The 24,825-nt window shown below is 37.3% G+C and overlaps 1 protein-coding gene across 1 annotated transcript in view; it reads left to right on the forward strand.

The window, feature by feature from the left end:
- ADAMTSL1 (ADAMTS like 1) overlaps window positions 1-24,825 on the forward strand; it is a 358,154-nt gene that overhangs the window by 321,886 nt on the left and 11,443 nt on the right. Inside the window, exons 16-19 of the mRNA XM_040090980.1 lie at window positions 3,637-3,764; window positions 7,264-7,392; window positions 11,740-11,919; window positions 13,819-13,953. Of these exons, the coding sequence (XP_039946914.1) occupies window positions 3,637-3,764; window positions 7,264-7,392; window positions 11,740-11,919; window positions 13,819-13,953 (572 nt within the window). The remainder of the gene's footprint in view (window positions 1-3,636; window positions 3,765-7,263; window positions 7,393-11,739; window positions 11,920-13,818; window positions 13,954-24,825) is intronic.

Raw genomic sequence — 24,825 nt, forward strand, 5'->3', positions numbered from 1 at the left:
TCTGTACTCATCATTTATAGTTCCCTCAGGCTGGTGTGTGAGGGAAGTAATGACCATGCTCTGAGCTTCAACTGTAACTCAACACATATATTTTTGGAGTTAATGGAAATTTAAAAATCATGGTGTATAAAAAAATTGTTTTGTGGATTTTTTGCTGGGTTCTTTAAGAGGAGTATTCTGGTTTTGGCTCAGAATGCTCTTGGTGCTTGTCAGTCAGCTGTGTCCATGGAAAAATAGTGTACTGCTGTGAACTGCAAGGCCACAGATGTAAACATGTGGTGGGGTCTGGTATGCTTGAACTGTCCTTCAGCTCTGCAATTTGTTTTCTTTGTACTTTCCCAGCCATGGAATGGAGGAGAAATTTCCATTTTGCAGCCCACCTTGGTCTTAATAGGAATACCCAAATAAATAGAGATGGGCTTTCAAGTGTCAAAGAGAGACACTTCTGCTGAGAATGGTCAGAGAGTAGTGCTGAAGTTCCTCAGGTGATACCCTACCGAATATACTGAGATCTCAGAAGCACTTGGTTGGTATTGCAATTCTTAGAGTATAGGCTGCTGGGTTTAGGTTGGGTGACAGTTACCTGTTTTGTATATACAAACCACTGAGATAAAGGCATTCACTTTCACACATTGTGGCCATGGATTTTGTCTGAGCCAGTGATGTCCAGTAATGATGGAGGTTGATGCATGGCTTTATTAAGGCAATGAGAATTGCCCCATTCCGTGAGCTGTTTTATCCACCTAAAATTATGACTCCTACTGCATGGCTATCCTTGCAAAAATTAATTTTCTTTAGCTTCAGTCTAAGTACAGTTACAAAAAGATATAACATAAGTCCCCAAAAAGTGCTGGTTTTCAGTTACTCAATAGAATGAAAACATATGACACAAATACCTGCAACGGTTGAAAATATCTGTGGTTCCAGTAAAAGATCCCCAACTTGTATCTGCGTATTCAGCCTAAGTGCATATAAGTGCCTATTTAACAGAAGAGTCCATACTCTCTCCTAATGTTAAAGTGTCAAGTTAACACCATCATGGGCTCTGAATGCTATTTCAGAGCCTACTTGTATCCATACCAAAGTTTTTAGACTGCTGTTTATGCTGGAAAATGTTTTATTTTAGAGAAAATTTAGATTAAGTTCTTAGGAATCCATTTTAAAAGTGAAAAATCTTTGAGGAATTTATGCATTGTTTAGTAAGCTTTGGAAGTATGCTGTAATTTCTGTCACTGGGATTCATTGGTACTTGATAATTCAACTTCTCTAAAACAGAAAGAAATTTTATAAAAGGACCTGAAGCAGCATGTGAACACTAAGTAGTATAGAGTTAGGTGTTTGCAAGGTGCACTCTGATTTAGTCATTGATTTATGTCCTGCAAAATACATTTTTTTCTTGGAGGCAATGTAGTGCAGAGCAACTGAGATGAGACTGATTAAAATTAGGCTGTATTATTTTCAGTCCATAAATGAGATTCTGAAGACACGCTGGTGACATAAAGAGTTGTTACAGCTGTTTTTTCTTTTTCCATCCCTGACGAGCAACTCAATATCTAACAAAAATAGCAATCTATGAGCAAATAGGGAATTCAGCCAAAATAATTCTATACAAAGAGGAATAATAAAGGATGTGCTTTCAAGAAAAGCAGCTATGCCAAATTCTGATGCACAAATAACAGAATTGTTGAAAAGAAGAGGACATTATGTTTGTTTCTGCAGAAGGACATTAAAACTTGGGTTGAGAGGATAGAAGGATGGAGCTGTGTTGGAGTTTATTTTTTTTAAAGGGCAAGAATCTACCTGGACTACTTCTATTTCTAATAATATTTGTGCTGGATCTCGAGGTGACAGAGAGAGGTTTATGTCAAGAAAGCTGATTAACAACAAACAAATTAGGCATCCTTGTGTTTTATAAGGTGTAGTAGTAGGCAAGATCTTTCCTCAGCCTGAAGATGTCAGAAACATTAATTAAAATGATTTTAAGCCTTAGTTTGGTGTAGACTAGATCTGCCTACATACCATATTTGCAGACATGTAAACAGAAAACACTGAACTTTTAAATGTTAAAGACTGTTATAATTTAGGACAACTTCTGATGATTTAATGAATTCCATGTAATGATTGAAGCAGTCAGTGTTAAACTAAAAATATATGTGTGGGATACTGATGCATGCTAACATTAGTTCTGCAAGTAAAAACTCTGTTATTTACTGTCACTGTTAGCAGAGGCTATCTATTCAGCCCTGCATATGACTAAAAGGACAGAAAAACATCCTTGGCAGCAAAAGTGGGAAGGTAATTATTTCAGACACTGGTGGATTTCTGGCTATGCAAGCAGAGAAAAGTACCTTTTTTCTTTTTTTTTCTTTTTTTTTTTTCTTTTTTTTTTTTTTTTTGGCAAATGTGCATTTTTCTAAGCATTTACAAAACTTGTTTAACAACAGACAGCTCTTTTCTTGATAATGACTGTTTTTATTATTACTCACAAAAGGGTAAAAAAATAATGTTAACTCTGGAGTTTTTTCCTATAATAGATTTTTCTGGGTGGCCATAATCTGGTTTGGTTTAGAGATCTAACACCCACAGTGTTGTACAGAATTGAGTATCTGTGGCATTTTTGTCCATGAGCTTTTACTATAGGGATGGGAGTGTAAGGAAACTCATCAATTCCAGGATCTGTGAGCAGACTTTTATTGCATGTGTTTCCCCCAGTTTCACCCTTACCATTGTCAATCACATCCTCAACTAAGAGTTTACAAGCAACAGCAGCTGAAAGTTGCTGATGAGAACAGTATGCTCAGATTTTATCAACAGTTTCAGCTAAAAAGAAAGCTCAGAGAAGGGAGCAGTAATCATGAAATGCAATGTGATGAAAATAAGGGTACGTAAGCATTGACACAAATCCACTGACTGAATTCTTGCTGAAACAGGTGCATGACCTTATGTTATACCACTGCAAAACCAGAGTGAAAAGAAGCAGTTCATAAGAGCACTAAGACCATATTTATTCCATGTAACCATAGGCAGTACACTGAGCTCATGGTTGGCTCCTCATACTGGCAGAGGAAAGAAACAGTGGGTTCAGCCCAAGGAGGAGCTGAAAACTGACTTCACTGACTATCAGGGAATAATTAAGACTGATGAGTTTGTGCAAGCTGCCCATCAATTAAAGAATCTGAACCCATTTCAAGCTTTAACAGTGATCCTGTTGTTCACTTCATTTCTTCCTCCACAACTTCAGCATGTTTCATGGTTTTTTCCTTGCAATAATTTGGCTTTTTCTTATATCGCTATTCCTATGTTGCAGAACTGGAAGACAGCAATGCTAAGGAACTCACTCAGCATTATGCAGTAGTACAGCAGAGATTTCACTGGGCAAGTGTCCTAATTACTCAGCAATCTTCCTTTAATACACATACCAGCAGTAGAGGAACTGGGAATGAAACTAAAATTTAATTTAAGTTATTACAGCTTAGAGTCTCAGTGTAAGAATTTAAATATCTTCATAGATTTTAAAATATAACCTTAAGGCCTCATCTATAAAAACTATTACCTGAGCCTGAAAAATTCCAGTATATATGTTCATGTTCACATAGACTAAGAGACTATGACATATTTCTTTCTGCTTTATGCCAGGTTGCTCCTTCAGCCTGATGACTCCTTAAAAATTCTAGCACCCGTGGAATCTGATGTGGGTTTCTATGCTTGCAATGCATCCAATGCCCTGGGATCTGACTCAGTCTCCATTGCTGTCACCCTAGCAGGTAATAGTTTAACCTCTGTGATTGCAAGATGGTCCATGTTGTGTGAACCTGGACAGAAGTTGTTTGTGGGGGAACTGATGGCTGCTAAAGCTGAGTAACATGAGTTGACAGAAGTACACTGATGAAAACAGAGGGTGTGAGTTCTGCAAAAACGTGAGGCATAGTCCAGCTCTCATAGATAGTTTGTGAGGTTTGTGTGTCTCTGCAAGACATCAAAGCTTTTTCTCACTTGCATCCAACACGCACTTAAAACAGTGCTTATCCTGGTTATTTGCAGCCTGTAGGGACAGTGCAGTCCAAGCCTTCCAACTTCTGTGCTTCATTTTAAACCTGACACTGATGTCTTCAAGTATATCAGACAGCTTGCACGACTTACTCAGGTGTACATTAGGCAAGCCAGAAAACTTGAGATGAGCATTAGAGTTGTCTAATTAATAGCTTCCAGTAGCTGTCTTTTACAGCATCAAACACTCTATCATATTCCATCACAAGTGTGGCTGACTGTTTCAACTGTAGCAAATAGAGGTTCTCAAAAATTTAGATACCATGTTTCTATTCCTCTAGTAGCAGGTTCTAAAGCAGACTAAATATCCTCTGCTGGTTTAGAATTCAATTCAAAAGAAAACTCAACCAGATAAAAACCAATGGCAAGGGAGCTGGAGTCCAGCTTCTTCAAAGTTCCCCAGAAAACCTGGCCAACAGCCTCACAACCACTTCAGGACTAGCAGAAGGGTGGAGCAGCAAACATGAATGAAGACCTGTTGAGAAACCTAGAGGAACAGAACAGACCATGACATCTAATGACTGTGACAGGGCAGAGAGGTTTTGCAGAAGCAGGATCCAATTTATCACCATGACAAAGGTAAACATACTAGGAATATTGGAAAACGTATTGATTTTGTAGACATCCATTTCATTGTTTCAGCATGTGGAAACATTTGGAGGCTTCTGATGCATAGGCAGCAGCCATCAGCAGCCACTGTATCCGTGTATAACTAGAGGAAGGAACAGCTTTAATTTTTAAAAATTTTTTTTTACACCAAACACAGAAAAAAAATCAGTTAAGAGATGCATAAAGAACATGTAAAAGGCAACAGTGGATGACAGTTGTTCTTAGAAGCAACTGATCTTAGATCATTAAATCAACTAGAAGGAGACTTTGTCTTGTCCTTTAGCAGAACAGGTGAATCTTCCAGAGCAAAAAAGAAAGATCTGCATCAGAGCTACAAATTACCTGTACACCAATTACACTACTACTATCAAAATTACTTTTGCTGAACTCCAGCCAGCAGGGTAGCAGTGCTGCTGTTAGGGTAGTGTCATATTTTGGAAGAAGCAACTCCACACTAAACCTCTTATGTAGCACCAGCATGAAGCTGAACATGAGATTAAAAAATCATCAGTCAAAACTGCTACTCTGTCCGCATTGTTCCAGTAAGTGTAAAAGCCATAGTTTTTGTGCAACATGTTGTGGAAACAATTTTGTATGACACTGAAAAATAAATTGTTAGATATACATGTGGCATAAGAAGGCTGTTAGCTTTTTTATTATAAATAATTATCAGAGCTGTAATTTAAAATTTAAGGTGAATTAGCATTCATGCATCACAGGCTCAAGCAGCACTCCTCTTAGGAAATGGTATACTTTTGCATCTCACATCCAAGGCAAAGAGGTGAACAGCCTATAAAATGAGGCCATCAATATCGAAGTGAAATACTGAGTTGTTTTTGGAACAAAGTAATAATCTTTTTGGAATAATGGAAGTATTTTCTCTAAAAGAACCTGGAAAGCTGAGACCGTCTTTAGACAAACTTTAGACAAACCAAGAGTGGGGCCGAAAGATTATTTCATTCTAGAATTTTCTGATTAATTCAACACATGCAGGGGGGGGGGGGGGAACAAACACCCAAAAACAGTGGAATACAGTCCTTTTTGTTTTCTCAATGGTTTCCTACTCATTAATGTGTTGAACAGCTAAAATATCTTTAATCTTGTGGTGGGGTTATGGGAACCAATCAGGAAAATAAAAGGCTAATGGATAGCTGAAGAATTTTTCCTTTATTTAGACTTTGCCAAAAAGGATCAAAACTTCTGGGGGTATTTCAACAATAAAATGTAGTATTATACTTAGCTATTCTTGGGCATTAAAATCATCAAAATTTAAAAAAAAAAAAAAAAAAAAAAAAAAAAAAAAAAAAAAAAAAAAAAAAAAAAAAAAAAAAAGTAAAGTACAGGGTATATACCTAACTGATATGACAGGATTTCCAGATGAACGGTATCTTTTAAAAGCCCTGGAAATACAGCTATATAGAGAGATTTATATTTAAGACTGAATTAAATTTTCAGCATTCTCCATGAGCTCAATGAGATACAATTCTTTTTCTCACATCCATCTTTTCTTCGTTGGTCTGCACCAAAATAGCATGCAAATAAAGCTAGTGATAGACATTAGCCTAACACTTCAGCTTTTGGGGGAAAATAACGATATCTGGTTTTGTATCTGACCATTTATTTAAAATGGGGGGGAAAAAAGGTGTTTATAGATTTTTGGAAAATTATGTGTTTGAAAATGCAACAAAAAACACCCAAGCCATATGCCATTTAAAGCACCTGTGTTATGTCCTGCTACTCCTGCAATATCTTGACTGCAGAGCAGTTTCTATGAGACAGGATAGCACCTTAATTCAGCTCAATTCAGAGTACCTCTGGCCTGTTTTGTAAGCATCCCTTTACAGTAGCCCTACAAAAGGATTTGCAGAAGTCTTCTTGAGCTATTTAAGGTGGATAACTTTGGAAGTAATCCCACAAAGACATAAATACCCTGCAGCAAAATACCCTGACTTGCTGTCACCAATGTTGAAAGCACACTTTATTGTGGGCAAAGCAGTAGCTCTGTTAGAGATATACCACTTCCCACCAGATAACCTGTTTTGTTTTATCTAAAACATGTAGTAACAGTGTATTGCATTAATACAATTTATATCCCTCATCTTCTTGTGTTGGCCATTATGAGAAAACTTTCTGGTTATGATCTGGTCTTCTTCAACCCAGTGCAGGTTAAGGAGACCATGATCAATGTGTAGAAACAGCTTGCATGTTGCTCTAAACTTTCTCTGCTGTGCCTGTAGCCATCACTCAGGTTCCTGTGTTTGGTATTTACCAAAATGTGGTAATGCAGTTGCAGTGCCAGGCAAGCATCTTGCTGCAGCTCCAGCTGTGCTGGTGTTTATTGATTTAGCTGGTTCACCTGTATGTCCATACATCTTTAATGCTATTCTGCCACTGCTTCAAGTGTGCTTTTTCTTTTTTCAAGACAGCTTTACCCATGGAATTTGGCGACACATTGGAAATATTATAAAAAACAAGTGGCCTCACACTTCATTTTCCCTTATCCGCCTGTCTGTTGTGTGTACTTTCGCACAGAGTGCTTCAGCCCATCTATCCCACTGTGAGTCCAATGTCCTTGGTATGATAAACTGTGGTGCTTCTTTTACACAGGAAAACCACTGATAAAGGCATCAAGAGATACCATGATCAACACTGAATCCCCTGCTGTCACTGTTGATATTGGAAGCATGCTGAAAACAATCCAGAAAGCAAATGTTAGCATTAGCTGCCAAGTTGCAGGTAAAAAAAATTATTCTCTCCTGTGTGGGTGCCTTTGGCTGTAAATTTGTGTGAGATTCTTTGCTAAACTGGTATCTCCAGTTGCAGCTGAGTGAAATTGCAAGGTTTTCCTAGGTCTTGGGCAAACTTCATTGCTTCCATTAATTCTTACCATAGAGCTTGTTCTCCTTTTATCAATATTAAACAAGGCAGGAGTAGAGGCTTGAGAAAATCGGCAAAAAAAGTCAATGCAACAGTCATCATTGTAAGAGATACACTGTATGGTGTGAAGCAACAAAACTGATACACATAGCTACATTTGGGGATATTTGCGGACAGTATAGAAGCATGTATTGATTAACCTCATCACTGATGGGGTTTTTAAAAGTCACCCCAGTTACTTTCTTCTTTTCCTCCCTAACTTACTTTCCATTAAAGGCATGCTAGCACTCTTTTTTTCTGTTTCTTTCATTTCTGTTTTTCATCTTGGAAGTGCAAGAGGTCAGAGGAATTCTACTGAAACAGGATTTTCCCCAAAACTCTTTTCCAGTCGAAGACTGAAAATCACTCAGTCTTACAGTGGCAGCTTGTCTCTTTCCAATGGTAACCAAAATAGGTTGACCTTATCTGCGTGTGGCAGTCCTACAGCTGTTGGTGGGAATGATGTTGATATCAGGAGGAGGAGCGGGAAATCCCTGAAGATCTGGGGCCATACCATGGATTCATTACACTTTTATGCATAGTATGACACTCTCTTGCAATCAGACTGATGTCCAGCTACTTTCAAGGAAGAAGATGAAAGTGATACCTATTTTTTTTTTCTCCATGCCTCACCACGCTAACCGGCATGGACATTTTGTGAAAGAGATTAAATATTACATTAACACAATTTATTTTGGATTTCTCTCTCTGCGTTCTCTTAGCTGCCCAAACACATAACCTACAGATTCAGACCATTATTGCTGATCCAAGAAGTGTAGCCATTTCTCTTTAGTATAAAAGCACCATAAAAATTACAGGATGACTAAACAAAGTTGCCACAGTACTTATAATATCAAAAAACTACAGGGGGGGAGCACAAAATGGTCAATGGCACAGATTCAAAGTTTTTCTGAGAGGAAAATAACCTTTAGCAATTTTATGAATCTAACCCACTATGACAACATCCAAAATGGAAAATTTTAGCTATGTCTTCTCATCTAGGAGAAGGCTTTTTGCTCTCTAATATCTGTATATTGCAATCTTCTGTGACACAGAAGAAAATTTCTTAAATCCTGATTTTCTCCATGGGTGAAAAAAATCTTCTGCTACTGCCTCTGCAGAAAACGTTGACTATGTTGGCACCCAAGATTAATGCTCTTGAAATTATCATAAAATCATAAACCACAAGTTGAGATGTTACAAAGGGAATGAGAGAGAGATCAATGAGGGCAGATATGTTTTATGGGCACTAAAATCCTAAATTTGTAAAAATAGTGTTAGTAAGTCAACAGCAGTCACAAAAAAGCTACCTTGAGAAATGATCCAAGAACAGCAATTTCTGTCAACTGTTTTGCCTACACCTGGAAAAAGAACCATCTCATAAAACCTGTAACATAGTATGAGAATAAATGCAATTTTCCTCCTAATGTAAGCACTTTTTTTTTTAGCATCAGCTTTGTGGTTATCCAGTCTTTTATACTTTTTTATCATCCTTAGAACAATCAATTCTAAGGATAAGAATAACATGCACTATGTCTGCAGTCAGCAAATGTGTTGTATCCTAGTGACTTCTTCAGAGTAGATGAACTTTAATCTGCACAGTTTGCTAAAGCTCCTCAGAAAACATTAACAATGAAATGGATACTAAATCATAGTAAATTAACATGCAAAAGTTAATGCAATAACATCTGGCAATAAAAAATAGATTAGAGTGTGAGAACAAAGTTAACACAGTTAGAAAGCAAACTAGTATATCCAGAAATTATGTGGAGACTTCTCTGGATGAAAACAGTTCTTCACACGGTCTTGTAAAGCTATAGTTTTTCCTTCTAGTACTTTCTCTCTAGTTGTGTCAGGGTGTCCTGAGCCAGCACAGCTAGTGAGAGTTGTTTGGGGTCAGAGTTCGGTGACTGTCAATCCCATTAATATAAGCTGTATTTCTATCCCTGTGCTATATATAGTCTGTGGTATATGACCATGAGTGTACTGGATCTGGATATCTCAGGTCATGTAAGGACACATCTTTACTGAGAGCCAGCAAGACAGCAGAATAGATATTTATAAGAGAGATATTGAGGATCAGTTATGGTATTTTCTAAAGCTGTGTTTTCTGTAAAGGGCCAGAAATACACACTTTCTGCTAACAGGTGTTGATAAATCTGGAGAAGTTTTCTTAAAAATAAAAGATAATGGGAAAGTACAGAACCAAAGCATAGGGAGTAATTTTATATTGCTTTTCAGCTTCTTATACAAGTATAACCATTGTCAAAGTCTGTCTGCTGAGCTGAAATGTATATATATTAACTAAAAGACAAGGGAAAATACAATCATTCTTGTTGCCTTAGAGTTTAAATGGCTCCTGATGTAATTTATGTCAAGATGAAACTCTATTTCAGTTTTACCATAAAGACAGTGTTGTGGTTTTGATCAAGATTGAAAACCAACATTATTTCACTTGACATAACTTCACTGCTTTGTCGATAGAAGTGAAAGAATTTTTATTTTTTTTTAACTATTGTTAGGTGATTGTGGTCAATTCCAAACTTCTCCAAAACTAATCTTAGGGAAACTTATACCCAAAAGTCACTCAGGAGTCTTGCAGATGCCAGTGACTTCCAGATGGAGGATTTGCTCCATGCTTCAGAAAGCCAGCAGCATTTTTGATGTGGGTCACTTGACTACTGTGCACCATTTCACTTAAAAATAGGATGCAAGAGCAGTTTGGATCACATCAGTATCACTACGGAGTTTTCTGTTGATTTCACTGCCTAAACTGTGCAGATATTAATTTACATACCATAAGCTTCAAGCAATATGGCCCAGAACTGTTACTGAAAATACAGTTTGACATCTAAGAAGGAACCAGTTTTAAAAATCTAGTTTGTACGGCATTCTGCAAAATATCATGTACAATTAGTGACTGTTGAGTCAGAACAGGTTTGGAAAAGTGGCTTTAAATATATTACCTTCCTGTCCTTTATCTCTTTGTGTTTCTGTTTTTGCAAATTTTTCCAATTTGCAGTTCTCTCAGTTCGCCCGAACAGTCCTTTCCTCTGTATTTCACCTACGTGCTGGAGGTTTTATTTTCTAGTTCTTGCCTTGATTTATGGCCCATATTTATTCATCAGCTATACCAGACTGTGAAATATAATTCATTATTTCAAGAATATTGTGGCATTGGAAAATTGTATTGTGATGTTATCAACTTGTATTGTGATGATTCATTTCTCCCAGAGCCACTGGTTTAGCAAAATTATCTCAACTGTCTTAAACAATTCTGCTTGCTAGTATCCCAGGTAGGTTTTTTGTGCTGGATATATGCACATTGATGGAGGGGAAAGCTGAAGAAGAATAGACTTAAGTAATTACTCACTACCTAAAGTCTTGCCTACCCAGCAAAGTAAGTTCTGTTTCCAGCTGCACCTCTCAGACTTTGAGTCTCTGTGATATTTCTGCAAGGGAAACACTCAGCCCTCTATCCTCTGGCATGTACCGTTACCCAACAAAGCCAATTGAAATGCTCTTGCTACCCCTTGCGGCGGTGCTGCAACACGATGCGTTTGCTCGCCCCTGAGCTGGCTGCCTCCTGTTCCCATCTTGAGGCGGCGTGTGTCACTGAGGGTGGGAGCTCAAAAGAAAAGGAAACTGCTGCTCACTGACATACACTGCTTATCTTCCCCAAAGCAAACTGTACTAACAGTTGTACCTGCAGATCTCCTGTTAGTGTGGAAACACTGAAGACAGGGAAGGACACACTTGTAGAATACAACCAGAAAAACATTTTTGTAGCATTGGTGGACATTTTGTAGGCAGAGTGCATCTTTCTTAGATTCAACAGCAATACTTCAACATTAAGGGGATCTCACTTTCAACGCCTGTTTCTTCTGCTGCTACTGAAATGCAGACGAAACTGCCGTTCTAGACTACAACTATTTGAGCAGCTGCCTGCAAGAAGCATATTGTGTCTGTCTTTGTATTTATTTAGTTGTTTTATTTGAGTCACCTCTCTAAAGGACTGTGGCCATATGAAATCTTCTTTGTCCCTTCCCCTTTCTCTTTAGCCTTTGCTCAGAACTTCTCATCTCTTCTTCCACTATTTGCCTTACAAAAATTTTTTGCCTTACAATTCTTACTTGTGTTAGTTACTCTTTGCCAATGTTTTTCCAGGTGTTCCTGAAGCAAAAGTTACTTGGTTTAAGAACAAAGTCAAGCTGTCTTCTACTCACCATCTACGTGATGGGTTGCTATTAATAGCAAATGTTTCTCTATCAGATCAGGGGTTATACTCCTGCAAGGCAGCCAATCTTCATGGGGAAGTAACTGAAAGCTCCCAGCTGTTGGTTCTTGGTAAGTCCAGGGTATTTTGGTATTTTGGACTTGCAACAATACTAATCTAGCTACTGGCATATCAAGATGGCAGAACTAATCAGATGTTGTGGAAAGAGCAAGTGGCATGCAGGCAGCCCTGATCTAAGAAAAGCATCAGTCTCCATTTGTACTCTGGGCAGCATCAGCTGAAGCAAGGTGGTGAAAGGAAAGTGGATAAGGAGAAAATGTCTAAGGACAGGGATTGCACCTCCCAGTCCCAAGATAGTCAGTTTAACTCTTTCAGACTTGCTAGCTAAGAAAAGTATTTATTAGCCATATCTTAGAGTGACTATCTTAAAATGAGTTATGACACTTTTTCCCTGTGAAGTACTCTGTCTTCACCGAGCCATCTTTCCATTCAAGGCTGTATGATACTGACCCACTTCACAATAGGTGCATAAAACCAGTGCACTTCTAAAAAGTACATCCCAAGTTCAGTGAATGGTGAATTTTACTTTCCCCTGTGTTTTTAAACACCAGACAGAAAGCTCATCTTTGCATTATTTGAAAGAGAGTGGCAGCTGTGAAATATGAGTGCAAGTGGTACCTGGTGGGAACTGGAAGTGTGGGAAAGGTGTTTCCTTTCCTAGTAACTCATCTTCTATCATTTCTACTTGCCTGGCAGATGGATGATCCAGACAAACTTTTTAAGTACTTTAGTAGTTCATTTGGTCATGAAGTCTCAAATTTTGAAACCTATTCCCCACAACTGGGGCAATACCATTAGAGCATCCACTACAGCTCTCAACTTCCATAACCAGTGAGTTCCAGAGAAAGTATAACAGTGAGATTTCTCAGTTTCACAGACAGTTCTAAAATGAAGGTTTGCACTTTTCTCCTACTAATCCAGATTGATTCTAGAATCTCAGTCTAAAAAAAAAAAAAAAAAAAAAAAAAAAAAAAAAAAAAAAAAAAATTGTAGGAAAAAATCAGCTGAGTTTCAGCCTATAAATAGAGCCCAGATGATCTCTAAATCCTTTTCTGATCATTATAAATGGCTTAGCTTTTAAAGATAGTAAGTTACTGTGAGTTATGCAAGCTGGTTATGTTTTTAAGCAAATTACCATTTTATCTCCTTGATGGAACAGAACAGTTCAGGCATCCTTGACCTGTACTCCTGGTGCTGAATGCTATCAGCAGTAGAAAACCTGCATAATGTGCTCCATGACCTGACTGAAAGGGGATGAAACTACTATTCATTTCAATCAAATATCAAATCATTTTCATGACAAACAGTATTGAGAACGCTAGGCATTACCTCAATTTTAAAATAGCATTGTGATTAGTAAACAATGAAATCCTGCAGTTCTCAGCATAGGCTGATCTTCTTGAACTCTGAACTCTTAGTCCTTTGGAGTTCTGCCTAAGTATACCGCACGATCTGGCAGCATTATAACCATATTTAATTAAGGCTTGATCTAGGTTGCAGCAGACACTGAAAGTTTTTCACTAATTGTCATGGACATTTGATTTGGTTTCTATGCTGTATACATTTGCTTTTTCTTCAAAGCAGCTGTATCTCCTGATACCATATAACTCTGTCACATATGAATAGGATAAACCAGAATGCTGTGGTAGCCTTCAAAGATAATTTCTTTTAGTTTGTGGTCATTGATCCATATGTTATTTTAAAAATTTCTTGAACACCTTACCTAGCATGAGGCAAAATTTCAGTAGTTATCCAAAGTTGCTTAATCTGTCCCTCTGAAACAGAAAATGTTCCAGCACAGTTAAAATTTCAGCAATACCCTGGGCGGGGGGGGGGGGGGGGGGGGGGGGGGGGGGGGGAGGGGGAGGATAGGAGGGGAGGGGTCTATATCCCAAGATGTTTTCTGCTACGCTGTTACTCATCACTTCATTCTCCTAATCTATTACCAGAGCCTCCACGACCTCTTCCTTACCTAGAAGACCTGACAGAAGCGCTTAGCAGTGCTGGGCCCAGCACCCATTCAGTGCTGACTTCTCCTTCAGGAGCAAAACTGACTGTCAGTCCAGGGAGCTCTGCTCTCATAGGTAAGTCAAGTGCTTGAGAATTTTTAGATTTTAAAGTCTTTAGCGTTTATATTAGAATTATGCATCTGGTTAACCATTACATTAAGGACTTGGTTATCTGAACATGGGCACTGAGATAAAAGATATCAAACCAATAGTTCATTGTGAGTCATATTCATTGCCAAATACTTTTTAGACCACAGAAATTAATTTTTTTCAAAAAAGATCCTTTAATTAGTCCAAAGCTGCATGCAGAATAAGGGCTTCATGGTACCACCCTACATATGTATACAGCACCCCATAAGAAGCAGTCCCTGCCCTTATTCAACACAAAGACATGGCAGACCAGTGTGCTACTTGATCTAAAAGAAGAAACGTTGGTGGGACTGTTTCAAGTTTTCATCTACATTTGGGTAGTTGGCTTACCATATGCCTGCTACTCATATATCCTTCTTCAGAGCCTTTTCCATAGTTTTGCCTACCCCTTTCTACACGTTTTGATCTTGTGAGCTCTCTGTTATAATCTGTTCATTTTATTCCATTTTCTTATTTCACACAACCAGTGTTTGCGTAAAGCTGTATAAGGAAATCATCCCCAATGAATGCTCTTTTTCTTTTCATCCTTTTCTGCCTTCCATATATCTTTAGCCTCTTTACACAGCAAGCTCTTTTATATCCTGTAAACTCCTTTCAGATCTGTGGGTCTGATTTGTTTTCAAAGATATTCTCATTCTTTTCTAAATCCCAGGGTATATTTATTTCACTATTTCATCTCACAGGCTGCTTTGAAACTCTATTAATTATTAGGCTCAGATAGCAAAAAGTTTCTCTAATGAATACATTATTGCATACCATGAAAACTTGTCAAGCCCTATGATTTCAAAATTGTCTTTTCTTCTTTTAGGGGTAGAGATCTGAAACTTATAGCAAGGGTTCTGCAGATGTGATGTCCTGAGTGTTAATATATCTCTGCACCTTCCAAAGCATTCTTTCCTCACATTTAATAGAAATTTAAAGATTTGGTTTTCACCGTGGACACATTCTATTTAGTTTTTTAGTTTTCTGTGGTTTACGTTTCCAAGTATCTGCATACATCTGCTTATATTTGCAAGGACTTTTAGCCTGCAGCTCTGGATTACATTTCTGCTTGCACAAAAACTGCACTAAGATAGTCCTCAGTGGGGAAAATATCATAGGTATTTATTAGCACTGAAAAAATAATTTTGACTATGGTTTTATTGTGCTCACTGATTTAAGACTGGGTCATACTCCTGTTTCATCCATTTCCTCTCAGATTTCCAAAAAGAGGTCTTTAGGAGTTTCACACAGTTTTTATCATTTAAAAGCAGTAATTGAATGACAAAGTGTGTTCTGCACGGCCTGTGTACAACCACCGTCCAGATCAATTTCTTTTGGCCATGTCGCCCTGTACCCTGCTGTTTCACTTCGTGGGCAAGGGGATTCTAATTGCAAAATAGCAAACAAGTTTCATTCTTGAGGCAGTTCCCTCAACTTCACTGGAGTTTTACTGGTTTGAATTTGACTCTTGTTATGCAAAACTAGGAAAATCTTCTCAGATACTTTTTCTAACAAAAATTGGCGTGGAATGATCTGCGCAGTCAAATAGAAAGTAACACACTGATTCTTTTCATTCTATTACCCACTCAGTCAGCCTTAATCCTGCTAACTCTTTCATCATGCATCATGTTGAGATGTTAGCTCTGCATTCTCTGGATGTCCCATATAAAAACTTTGGGTGTATAAATTACTATGTGTAAGAGCCCTTGTCTGTGCTACTGTCAGGCACTGGTATTCTTGGGACTCAAAAGGCGTTGAATTGGACCTGTATTTGGAAATCTAGCCATATGAGGATTTGTTGAGTAGCAACAGGATATCTGCAAAGGAACAGAGTGAAATATGAAGGAGTGATAGGTAAGGTCTGGGTAAACATTTTTTTTTTCAGGAGTTAAAGACAATAAAGGTGAAAAAATATGTTAGAAACCTGGATAAAATCTTTCATGGGTTTGCCAGAGTTTAAGAAAGATGGGAGTCAACATTTCATCAAACACTGGTTTCATGCCTTGGGGGGGTTAAAAAAAAATGCAAACAGAAATTATTAGCGCAGCAACTGAAGTCTAATGCTGCAGAAGAGAACTTGTTTGGAAATTAACAGCTGTATCAAATATAAACAAATTGCTAAACTGAGCTGCAAGGAGAGAAATAGAACTTCCAGATTATCATACATGCTATACACTGTCTTTTACAAAATGGATTTTTGCAATGCATCCACCATCAGTTAAATCCATGTGAAATTTGTAACTTGCTGTCTGGAATCATATGTTATGGGTTTCTTCTACTTAAATTTCAGGGGCGTTGCAGAAAATAAAGATCAGTGTCATAACACAGGTGTCTGGTTTGGAGGTTTTCCTTCTCACTGCAAGGGTCATTGAGCAGTCATTTATGTGCTTTCACAATAAAAGTAGAGTAAACTATCTGTTAAAAGACTCATGCCTTGCCCAACAGAGTCAGCAACATTTTTATCTTACATACTTCTTTTGCTTCTAAAGTTTTGAGATTCCAGCCAGATTTCCAGGGCCAACTCATCATACAGCGGAAGAGCATGATGTAGATGGTGGCTTACAGAGATTGATGCTTAGCTCCTTCAAAAATGTTGAAAATATGTGCAGAGTACTGCAGTCCTCCCCAGTCCTTACATTCCTTGTCAGGTTGTGTAGTAGACACTTGTCTGTTATCTGCAGACCACACACCTGAAAGACAGGACTATCCCCAAAGCAGAGCTAGAACAGCCACGAGCTTGGAAATATTTCTACGTTTTACGGTAGTGCAAATTGACAATCAGTGATGAGCCACAGACTGTCACACACATTCTGATGTTCTTGGTTCATGGCAGACACACAGAACGACTTTACATTACACGTAAGGTAAAACACAGTTGATTCCTGAAATGACACAAATTTACATTTCTCTGGGAAATTTTCACATTAGATCTTAATCTTATTAAGGTGTCTGTATTTGGGACTCCTTAAATTTTGATTACAGTTTTTCTGAATGTTGGTGATTAAAATATTATAAGGAACACTGCTCTTTTCACCACAGAAAAAGTCAACTCAGAAGAATTTTTGGGTTTAAAAATATTCGTGACCATTTGACCTCTGTCAATTACATCATGGTGCTAACTTTTAAAGGAACATCCTAAGCTAATGTATTTTCAGTAGTTTATCTATGTTACAAGTATCAAAGAATTTTTTACTTAGACACATTTCCATGAGACTTCAGCTTTGTAAATGTTAATATTGGCAGAAACCAATGTCGTAGGATCCAGTGTTCCTGACTTCTAACACTCCTGCATAAAAGAATATTCTATCAAGAATATTTGTTTTCATTTGGGTTCAAGTTTTTATTTCCTGTGTTTGAATATAATTCAGTGGGAAACTCTGAGGATCTTACAAATCCTCATGGAGATTCACTACAACTTCTCGTATATACTGTATTATTACTGGAGAACAGTAATCAGCAGACTTGGCAAAAGACACAAAATATTATTTAAAAATATGTCCTTGTTTCAGCACTTAACAATACTGAATGTGTTATAATTGTGTTGCACAATGAAAAATGAAGCTTTAATGACTTTGACATCTATACACTAGTTATAGTTAAGTAAGGATTTTTGCAGGAACATTGGAAGTTTCAGAAATTAATACTTCTAGGAATATGAACATGTACTACTCTCTGTAAAATTTCAGATTGAAGTTAAGAGGACAAAAGGAAAATGTTATTTTATGGAATCTGATAATATGACTAAATGGGGAAAAACTAGACAATTATGTGAAGTCTGGTTCCCATCCCTCCTTACTTGTAAGTGATACTGAAAATTACTGTGAAGTTAGATCACAAAGCAAAAAGTGTATTTTTCTATGATCAGGAAAGTACAGTCAATTGTAAAAAAAAAAAAAAAAAGAGGGAAAAAAAAATACGGTTCAACTGTATTTATTGTGTTATTGTGTTCTCATGTTCTCCTTGATTATTTCCACACTTACTTCACAAATCAGAACTTGATTTTACTGTCAGCACTGTAAACGTAGTCCTTCTTTCTGGTTTTATACATTATCCCAAATGACCACAGAATTAGAGCAGCTTTGCTGCCAATTTCACTAGTGCTTCAGAAGACAACCAGCTGCACAACGAAGTCTTGCTCTGCAAATATCAATATTCAAAATGCAGCTGTTTTTAAGACAAAGAGGTAACAAAAACTTTTCACTTAGAAGATACAAAGGATTTCTCTGTACTAAATTTACTGTATTTCACTCTCATTTTTCTTTTCCTGGCAGCAGCATGTCCCACTCATTTTCTAGTAGAATTGCTTAGGTTCCCAGATCAATCAGAAAAAAAGAGTCACCTTTGAATAAATTACTTATTTAAAAGGCCCAACTGCCTTGGAGCCAAAACCCAAAGTTCAGGGTAGGGTCAGGTTTTTTAATTATTTCAGAAGGGATCTCTTCAAGCCTGTGCTTGCCAGTAGCTTCAAGGGTTATCTAGACATGATAGCAGACAAAAAAAATAACCTAGAGGTTTTTGCATGTTCTTGGGTGCTTATAGTGAGCCAAATGTACAGCTGACTACTTTAGGAGAAGAACCAGATCAGATAGATAATGTCAAGATCAAACTCTTTCAAGCAGAGCCAAAGAAGCTGACACTGCAATTGCTTGCTAAGTACTGTGCCACAATGTCTGGCTCTCAGAGAACTGACACTTGTTCAAAATCAGTGTAAAAAGTAATAAATTATCCCAATAAACACAACTGATCTCATCAGTACAAATTTCTTTCAATGTTTGGTGATATACTCAAGCACAAGTATATAGCATCTTGACAGTGTGTTTTCTTATAATTTCCCTTTGCTCTTCCCATCTCTACCATGAGCCTGTTTGAAATTTTCCTATATTTGGGTATTATTGCTGTATTAAAATTTGAAGCAGAAGTGCAATCTCCACAAAGCCAGGGGAAAAAAAAAAATCATTGCTAATTACAGCTAAAGTGGCATCTGTGCTCCCCTTAAGGAAAAAGACAGCTGTAGAATCTGTGCAGTAGGATTCAGATAAAATTGTGACTATCTGAGAAGTTATTCTGCTGGATGTTATTTTTTTCCTCCTCATTCTCTGTAATAAAATGGCCATCATGATTGAAAAGAAGTTCTAATGTTAAATAATATTTTTAAGCAACTTTATATTAATATTATGTCTTGTGTGATGAAAATAAAGTACCAGGTACATTCATGAGATACATTTATGAGATACTCTGTCCTTTTAATTGTGTTATCTATTCCTTTCAATTTTTATCTCAGTGAAAAGTCTTGCCTTGTCACAATATTTGTGAGAATTCCCAGGTAGGTACATAAACCTTCTGCAAAGACTAGATGTGCTGGCTTGAAGGCAAAACCAGCGAGAGACTCCAAGTCAGAAAAAAACAATTTAATAGGAGAGGAAAAAAAAGTAAAATAAAATAAAACACATGCAATGGTACAAAAGATCACTGACAGAGTCAGAATACAACCTGAAACTGTGGTGGTAGCAGTCCAGATGAAGTGGTCTTGTCGAAGCAGTGTTCCTGCAGAAAGGTCTGGTAGCTCTTGTCCTCTGGGAATCCAGTGGGTAAGGCTGCCTGTGCTGTCCCAAATCCCAGATTATATCCAGGTGGGAATGCTTGGCTCCTCCCCCTGGGCGGAGCATCTCACAATGGACTGATATCATTTTATCAGTTTTGCAATGGGTCCTTGATTGCCCATTAAACAGAGATAGCTCCTGGAGGGAGTTATCTGTGAGTCATGCAGCAGGGCATCGATGGGCCATTAACAGAAGATAGTCTGGAGGGAGGGGGCACGGGAAACAGTGGTGCACAACTTAGTTTCAACATTTCATGTAGATGGTGATAGAATACATATTTTGGGCACATTTTACATTGTAACCTAGGACACTAGAATTAAAATTAATATCAAGATTATGCCATTATCTTTGCATTTAATTGCCTCATCAGACACTATCACATTGATTACATCCTAAATACTGTATTAAGTTAATAGAGTGTTTCATCATCTTCCTTCTACATCAGACTACAGTACAGTATGTCAGACTACACTGTAGTATTGCATTGCAATGTGTGGCTTCTCTTTTGCATATAGACACTGTGTATATTTTTGGTTAAAAATTACATGATTATACCTTTGAATTGGTGAACAATTTGACTACACTAAAACAGTGTTTGTTTTTCAGTTGATCAGACACTAGTCCAGCCACAGCCAAGCTCTGAACACAGGGTCAAAAGAGTGATGTTCTCTAGGCAATCTGCTGCTTTGAGGTTTTTTTCCTGCCTGCTGTTTTATGCCATGAATGATCTAATCTGAAAACCACTGATCTACAATAGTGGTAGAAAAATGCTTCCATGTAAAACAATACCACTGACCTCTGGGGCAACATCTGCTGAATTTGAGTTTGTTGCAAGAGTTGCAGCCCCTGAACTTTTGTCTCAAAGATTTACCTGAATCACTGACCTAGATTTTTTCCTAATGAAAGTATGAAGAGCTCCACTGAGACAAATCTTGGTGCTTAAATAGGAATGTAAGGCTTGCTGCAGATATCCTGATATGAAGAGCACTCATTCTGCCAGCTTCCTTCACATAAAAGATCTTTTAGACTCTTGCAAAACTTGAGATTTATCCTAGAGAAAGGGAGTTTGAAACACTGGAATTTCGGACATGTTGGCAAAAGGACTTCCCAATTACAAGTTTTGGACCAACCTCTCCCTTTATGATAGTCCTCAAATCTTCAGAAGGACAGAGGTTACAGCCTCTCTGGAGCAAGCATCACTGCCTTTCCAAACCTGCATTTTTTATTTTCCAAGTGCCACAGGAAGTTACCTGAGATGCTGTTTCAAAATGTAGCAAGTTTACATTGGGTTATGAAATATAGAAAACTTTTATAGCAGCACTGATATTTGCAACCTGGTGATTGCATTATGTGCCAGCTCTTACTTGGTCTTTTGCTGAACTCCTTGTGCTGTGCTGTTGTTCAGTCCTTGTTCCACAAGTTTCATCTGACTGCCATTTTTCTCCCATAAATGGACAGTTAACTGGAGCTGTGGCAGTAGTGGGGTTGAAGTTTACAGTTTAACTCCTTTTCTGTTTTTGTCATGAACTTAATAAACCTATCAGAGTTAGCTAAGTTGATAATTTGAGTTTGCTGTATCCATTACTGTAAGCTTTGATTTTTGATTTGCCATTGCTGATTGTATTCAGAACAGTCCTTATTAATACATGAGTCTCAGTGTGTAGGATTTCTGTTGTCAGACTGAGTTTTGGGAAACAGTATTAACTACCAGAGCTTGAAAATTCCCTTGCTTTTTATTGGGCCCGGCATGTATCTTTGTGTTTGGGAACATATTTTACAACCACTGTGGGACTGAGAATGAGCCTGACTCAATTTTTGTTGAATACCTTATATATTTGCAATGTTACGTAAGTGATATCTAACACCAACATGTGTGGCATTGGGTAACCAGTTTAGTTGTTTTGAGAACTGTTAAAAACCATCTCATATGCTTAGTATAGTGTGTTTCAGTTGCACCTTTGCAGACATAAATAGTTATTTAAAATGCCTTATTTTTTTTTCTAAGTAATACTGTTATCAACTGAATAGGCTTATTTCAAAAATTTTTAAAATTGACATTTTTCCTTGTCTAGCATAAATTCATGTTATCAACATTGCCTTAAATAATACAAGCAGACGTGTTTATACAAATGTTATTTCTTTCTCTTTTTTTTCAGATTCCATTGATCTTATAAATTTTATTTCATTCAGTGTGTGAAAGCAATGAGAAACAATTTGCATAATAGCAAACAGTTAAGTGTCTGTCACTTTTTAGTATATTGTAAGATCTTTCCCCATAAGAGAAACTACAAAGACGTGTCTCTTAGTTTTGCCTCTTGAGAAAAACAGGTATTACATACATATGGCTTTCAGACATGATCTTACCTACCTTCAATTGGTTTGACTAGGTTTGATTTTATTTTAAAATCTGAATACATCTCATCAATTTTTCATCTTTATGTTAGATAGGAATAGGAATGGAATCCTTGTATTAGATAGATAGATATGCTTATTTATCCTTATGGTAGTTATCAGATCCTAATGCTAGTTAGATAGATAGGATGGAAATGAATTTTAACTCCATTCCATTTAACATGCATTTCTCATTTCAGTCATCTAAGGAGAAAATAAACTATGACAGGAAACTGGGGGAGTGGTTCTCACTACCAGTAATCTCACCTATATAGTGTGAACACAGTAGCACAGTGTCAGCCACAACATAGTAGTTCAGCACCAAACTTTATCTATTCAGATTGATCTGTGACTTCTCCACAGTTTGGTCTAAGCATTATATTGCTCACTTCATCCTTAATCTGGCTTCTGTTTTGAAAACAGACTTTATTTTTTTGAATGTAGAGCTTAGAGTGGAAACCTTGTGTTTCAAGTCCTGTAGGAGCATTACACTTACTGCTTTAACACCAAGTATTGTTGGCCACAACTATTTTCTTTTAGAGTTCAGTAAAATAAAACAGAAATACAAAATCAAAGAAATGGTCTGATCTTGGCCTGAAGTCTTCATTCACATTCCATCTTTAATAAATATTATAAACACTTCCTGGGGCTAATCATCATGTCAACAGTAAATTTGAGAGTCATTTGTTAGACAAACATGAAGATATGAAAATAACTGATATTTTAAGAATAGACATCTATTTTAAAGGCACTGCTGTATTTTTTTTTTTATATTTACATTTTCAGATGTGTTTAGTACTTGCAAAATTCACTTTACATTTTTACCATTGATTTCCATACAGCACCAGGCTGCAAAAAAGAAAAGGAATCCTAAAATCAACAGCCTTTGCTGTTTTTATCAGGTCTGAAAGTGCAGAAGTGGTGCATGCTTTGTATTTTGTTCTCCTTGTATTAACATGTCAGCCCAGAGCCTTTCTGCAGCTACAGGCCTTCAGAAACTGTTACAAAGGTGTAACGGAGAGCTGAATTTGGCCTGGAACGTGCAGTTATTCTCTCGTCTTGATAAACCGTTAGAGCTGTTGTGGAACATCTCTCTTCTCTTTCCAAATATGTCCTTGTTGTCCTTGAAATATTAACATTTTCCCTACTAGAAGATGTCATTTTTCTTAGATTTTTGTTTCTAGCTCAAGCTTTTGCACATCAGTGGCTCATCCTGGCTTTGAATGGATTCAGAGTCCCAGCAATATTCGGAAGGGAGGATGAAGGAAATATTTTCTTTCTGTACTTAAGAAGGACTGAAGGAGAAAGGCCCTCTCATGCCAGAATTTTGACTACTCAAAACAGTCCCAGAATGTGTTCCCTGCTCATCTTCCCAAGGGCTCCAATACCCAAAAGCTCTGCAATAGCTGTGCTGTCTGGAAAACAAACAAACAAACAAACAAACAAACAAAAAACCAACAAAAAAAACCCAAACGGTTTTTCCTTCTTAGTCATTATAAGGATGGGTTTTGAGCTTCGAAAGGATAAAACAGTCAATGTCCACAGGGGTTGGGGAAACAGAGAGGGTAAGTGTTAGTAATCTGCATTAAATGGTATTAAAGTTATTCCTGGAAGATGAGAGGGAGATATTAATGGAACATGCAGTTTTATTGTACTCTAGTTCTCACTTGCTGTGCATAAAATATTATCCCACATCCTATGCATTGATACACATGGGAAATGTATAGGAGATGTCATTGGGAAATGTGATTGATAGATATAAGTAAAGTTTTGCTGTTAAGTAATAATTACTCACTGGTAGTGCATATCTAGGCAATAGATTTGGGGAGTTTTCCCCCATATTATTGATTACTGGCTGTTCCTTTAGCTGATATTTTATATATACATTTTAGAAGAAGAAATATTATGTAAGACTAGTAAAACAGTCAGTACTTAGAAGATTATATAATTTTTCCTGAGAATATATTTAAAAAAAAAAAAAAACAGCATGAACAAGAACCATCTGCATGCTGAATTCACGTTCAGTTCCCCTATGTGTAGCATCAAGCTGACCTTTCTACTTTCTGCATTTACAGTCTGCAGATTGCCTGCAAATGCAAACAACAAAACTGGGCTCACAGCATCCCTTTTTTAGTTGTTGTGGCTATATGCTGACCTGTGGAAATCACTACCCTTATCTTAAAAGACAAGTAAACTACAAAAAAAAATTGGAATAATCTAGGCAAAATCCATAAAGCCACTTTTTAAGTTTGTCCGTTTCCTCCATATTCCTTTGTCTTCCATTGTTTTTAACATAGGCAGCCTTTAAACTATAAGGCTGAAACCTTTCAAGTCACTCATTTACTTGAGAATTAGCATCTTGGAAACTGCATGAGTTATTTTTCAGCACAAGAGTGGAAAAAAAATGAAACAGCGGGAATAAATAGAGAGCTTACAAAATTAGGGCGAAGAACAGAGCAGCAGAGAATGCTGTGTCTTTATTGTCAGGAAGGGAGTGCTGGCTAGAGATAACTGCCAAGGATAAAACTGCATTAGATCTTGCCAAAGAAATTAAAACAAATAGCAGACTCTTCACTCTTATAAATAAAAGTGAAGAAAGAGAAGAGGTAAAACCACTGGGGACAGTTTGTACTCTGTCATTCTGCTTTTTTTCCACTTTTTTCCTTATTTTCTGCATTTACTATTTCATTCCCAGTGCAACTTTGTCATTGTGACTGCAGAGTCTACTCTGTGTGTGCACCAATCTTTTGCCAGGGAGCCCTTATTCTCTGAAATACCAGTTTCACAGAGTGAATAATTTCCAAAGAGCAGCTGTATCCAGCCC

Source organism: Hirundo rustica, chromosome Z, assembly GCF_015227805.2.
Source record: "Hirundo rustica isolate bHirRus1 chromosome Z, bHirRus1.pri.v3, whole genome shotgun sequence".
NCBI classification, from domain to species: Eukaryota; Metazoa; Chordata; class Aves; order Passeriformes; family Hirundinidae; genus Hirundo; species Hirundo rustica.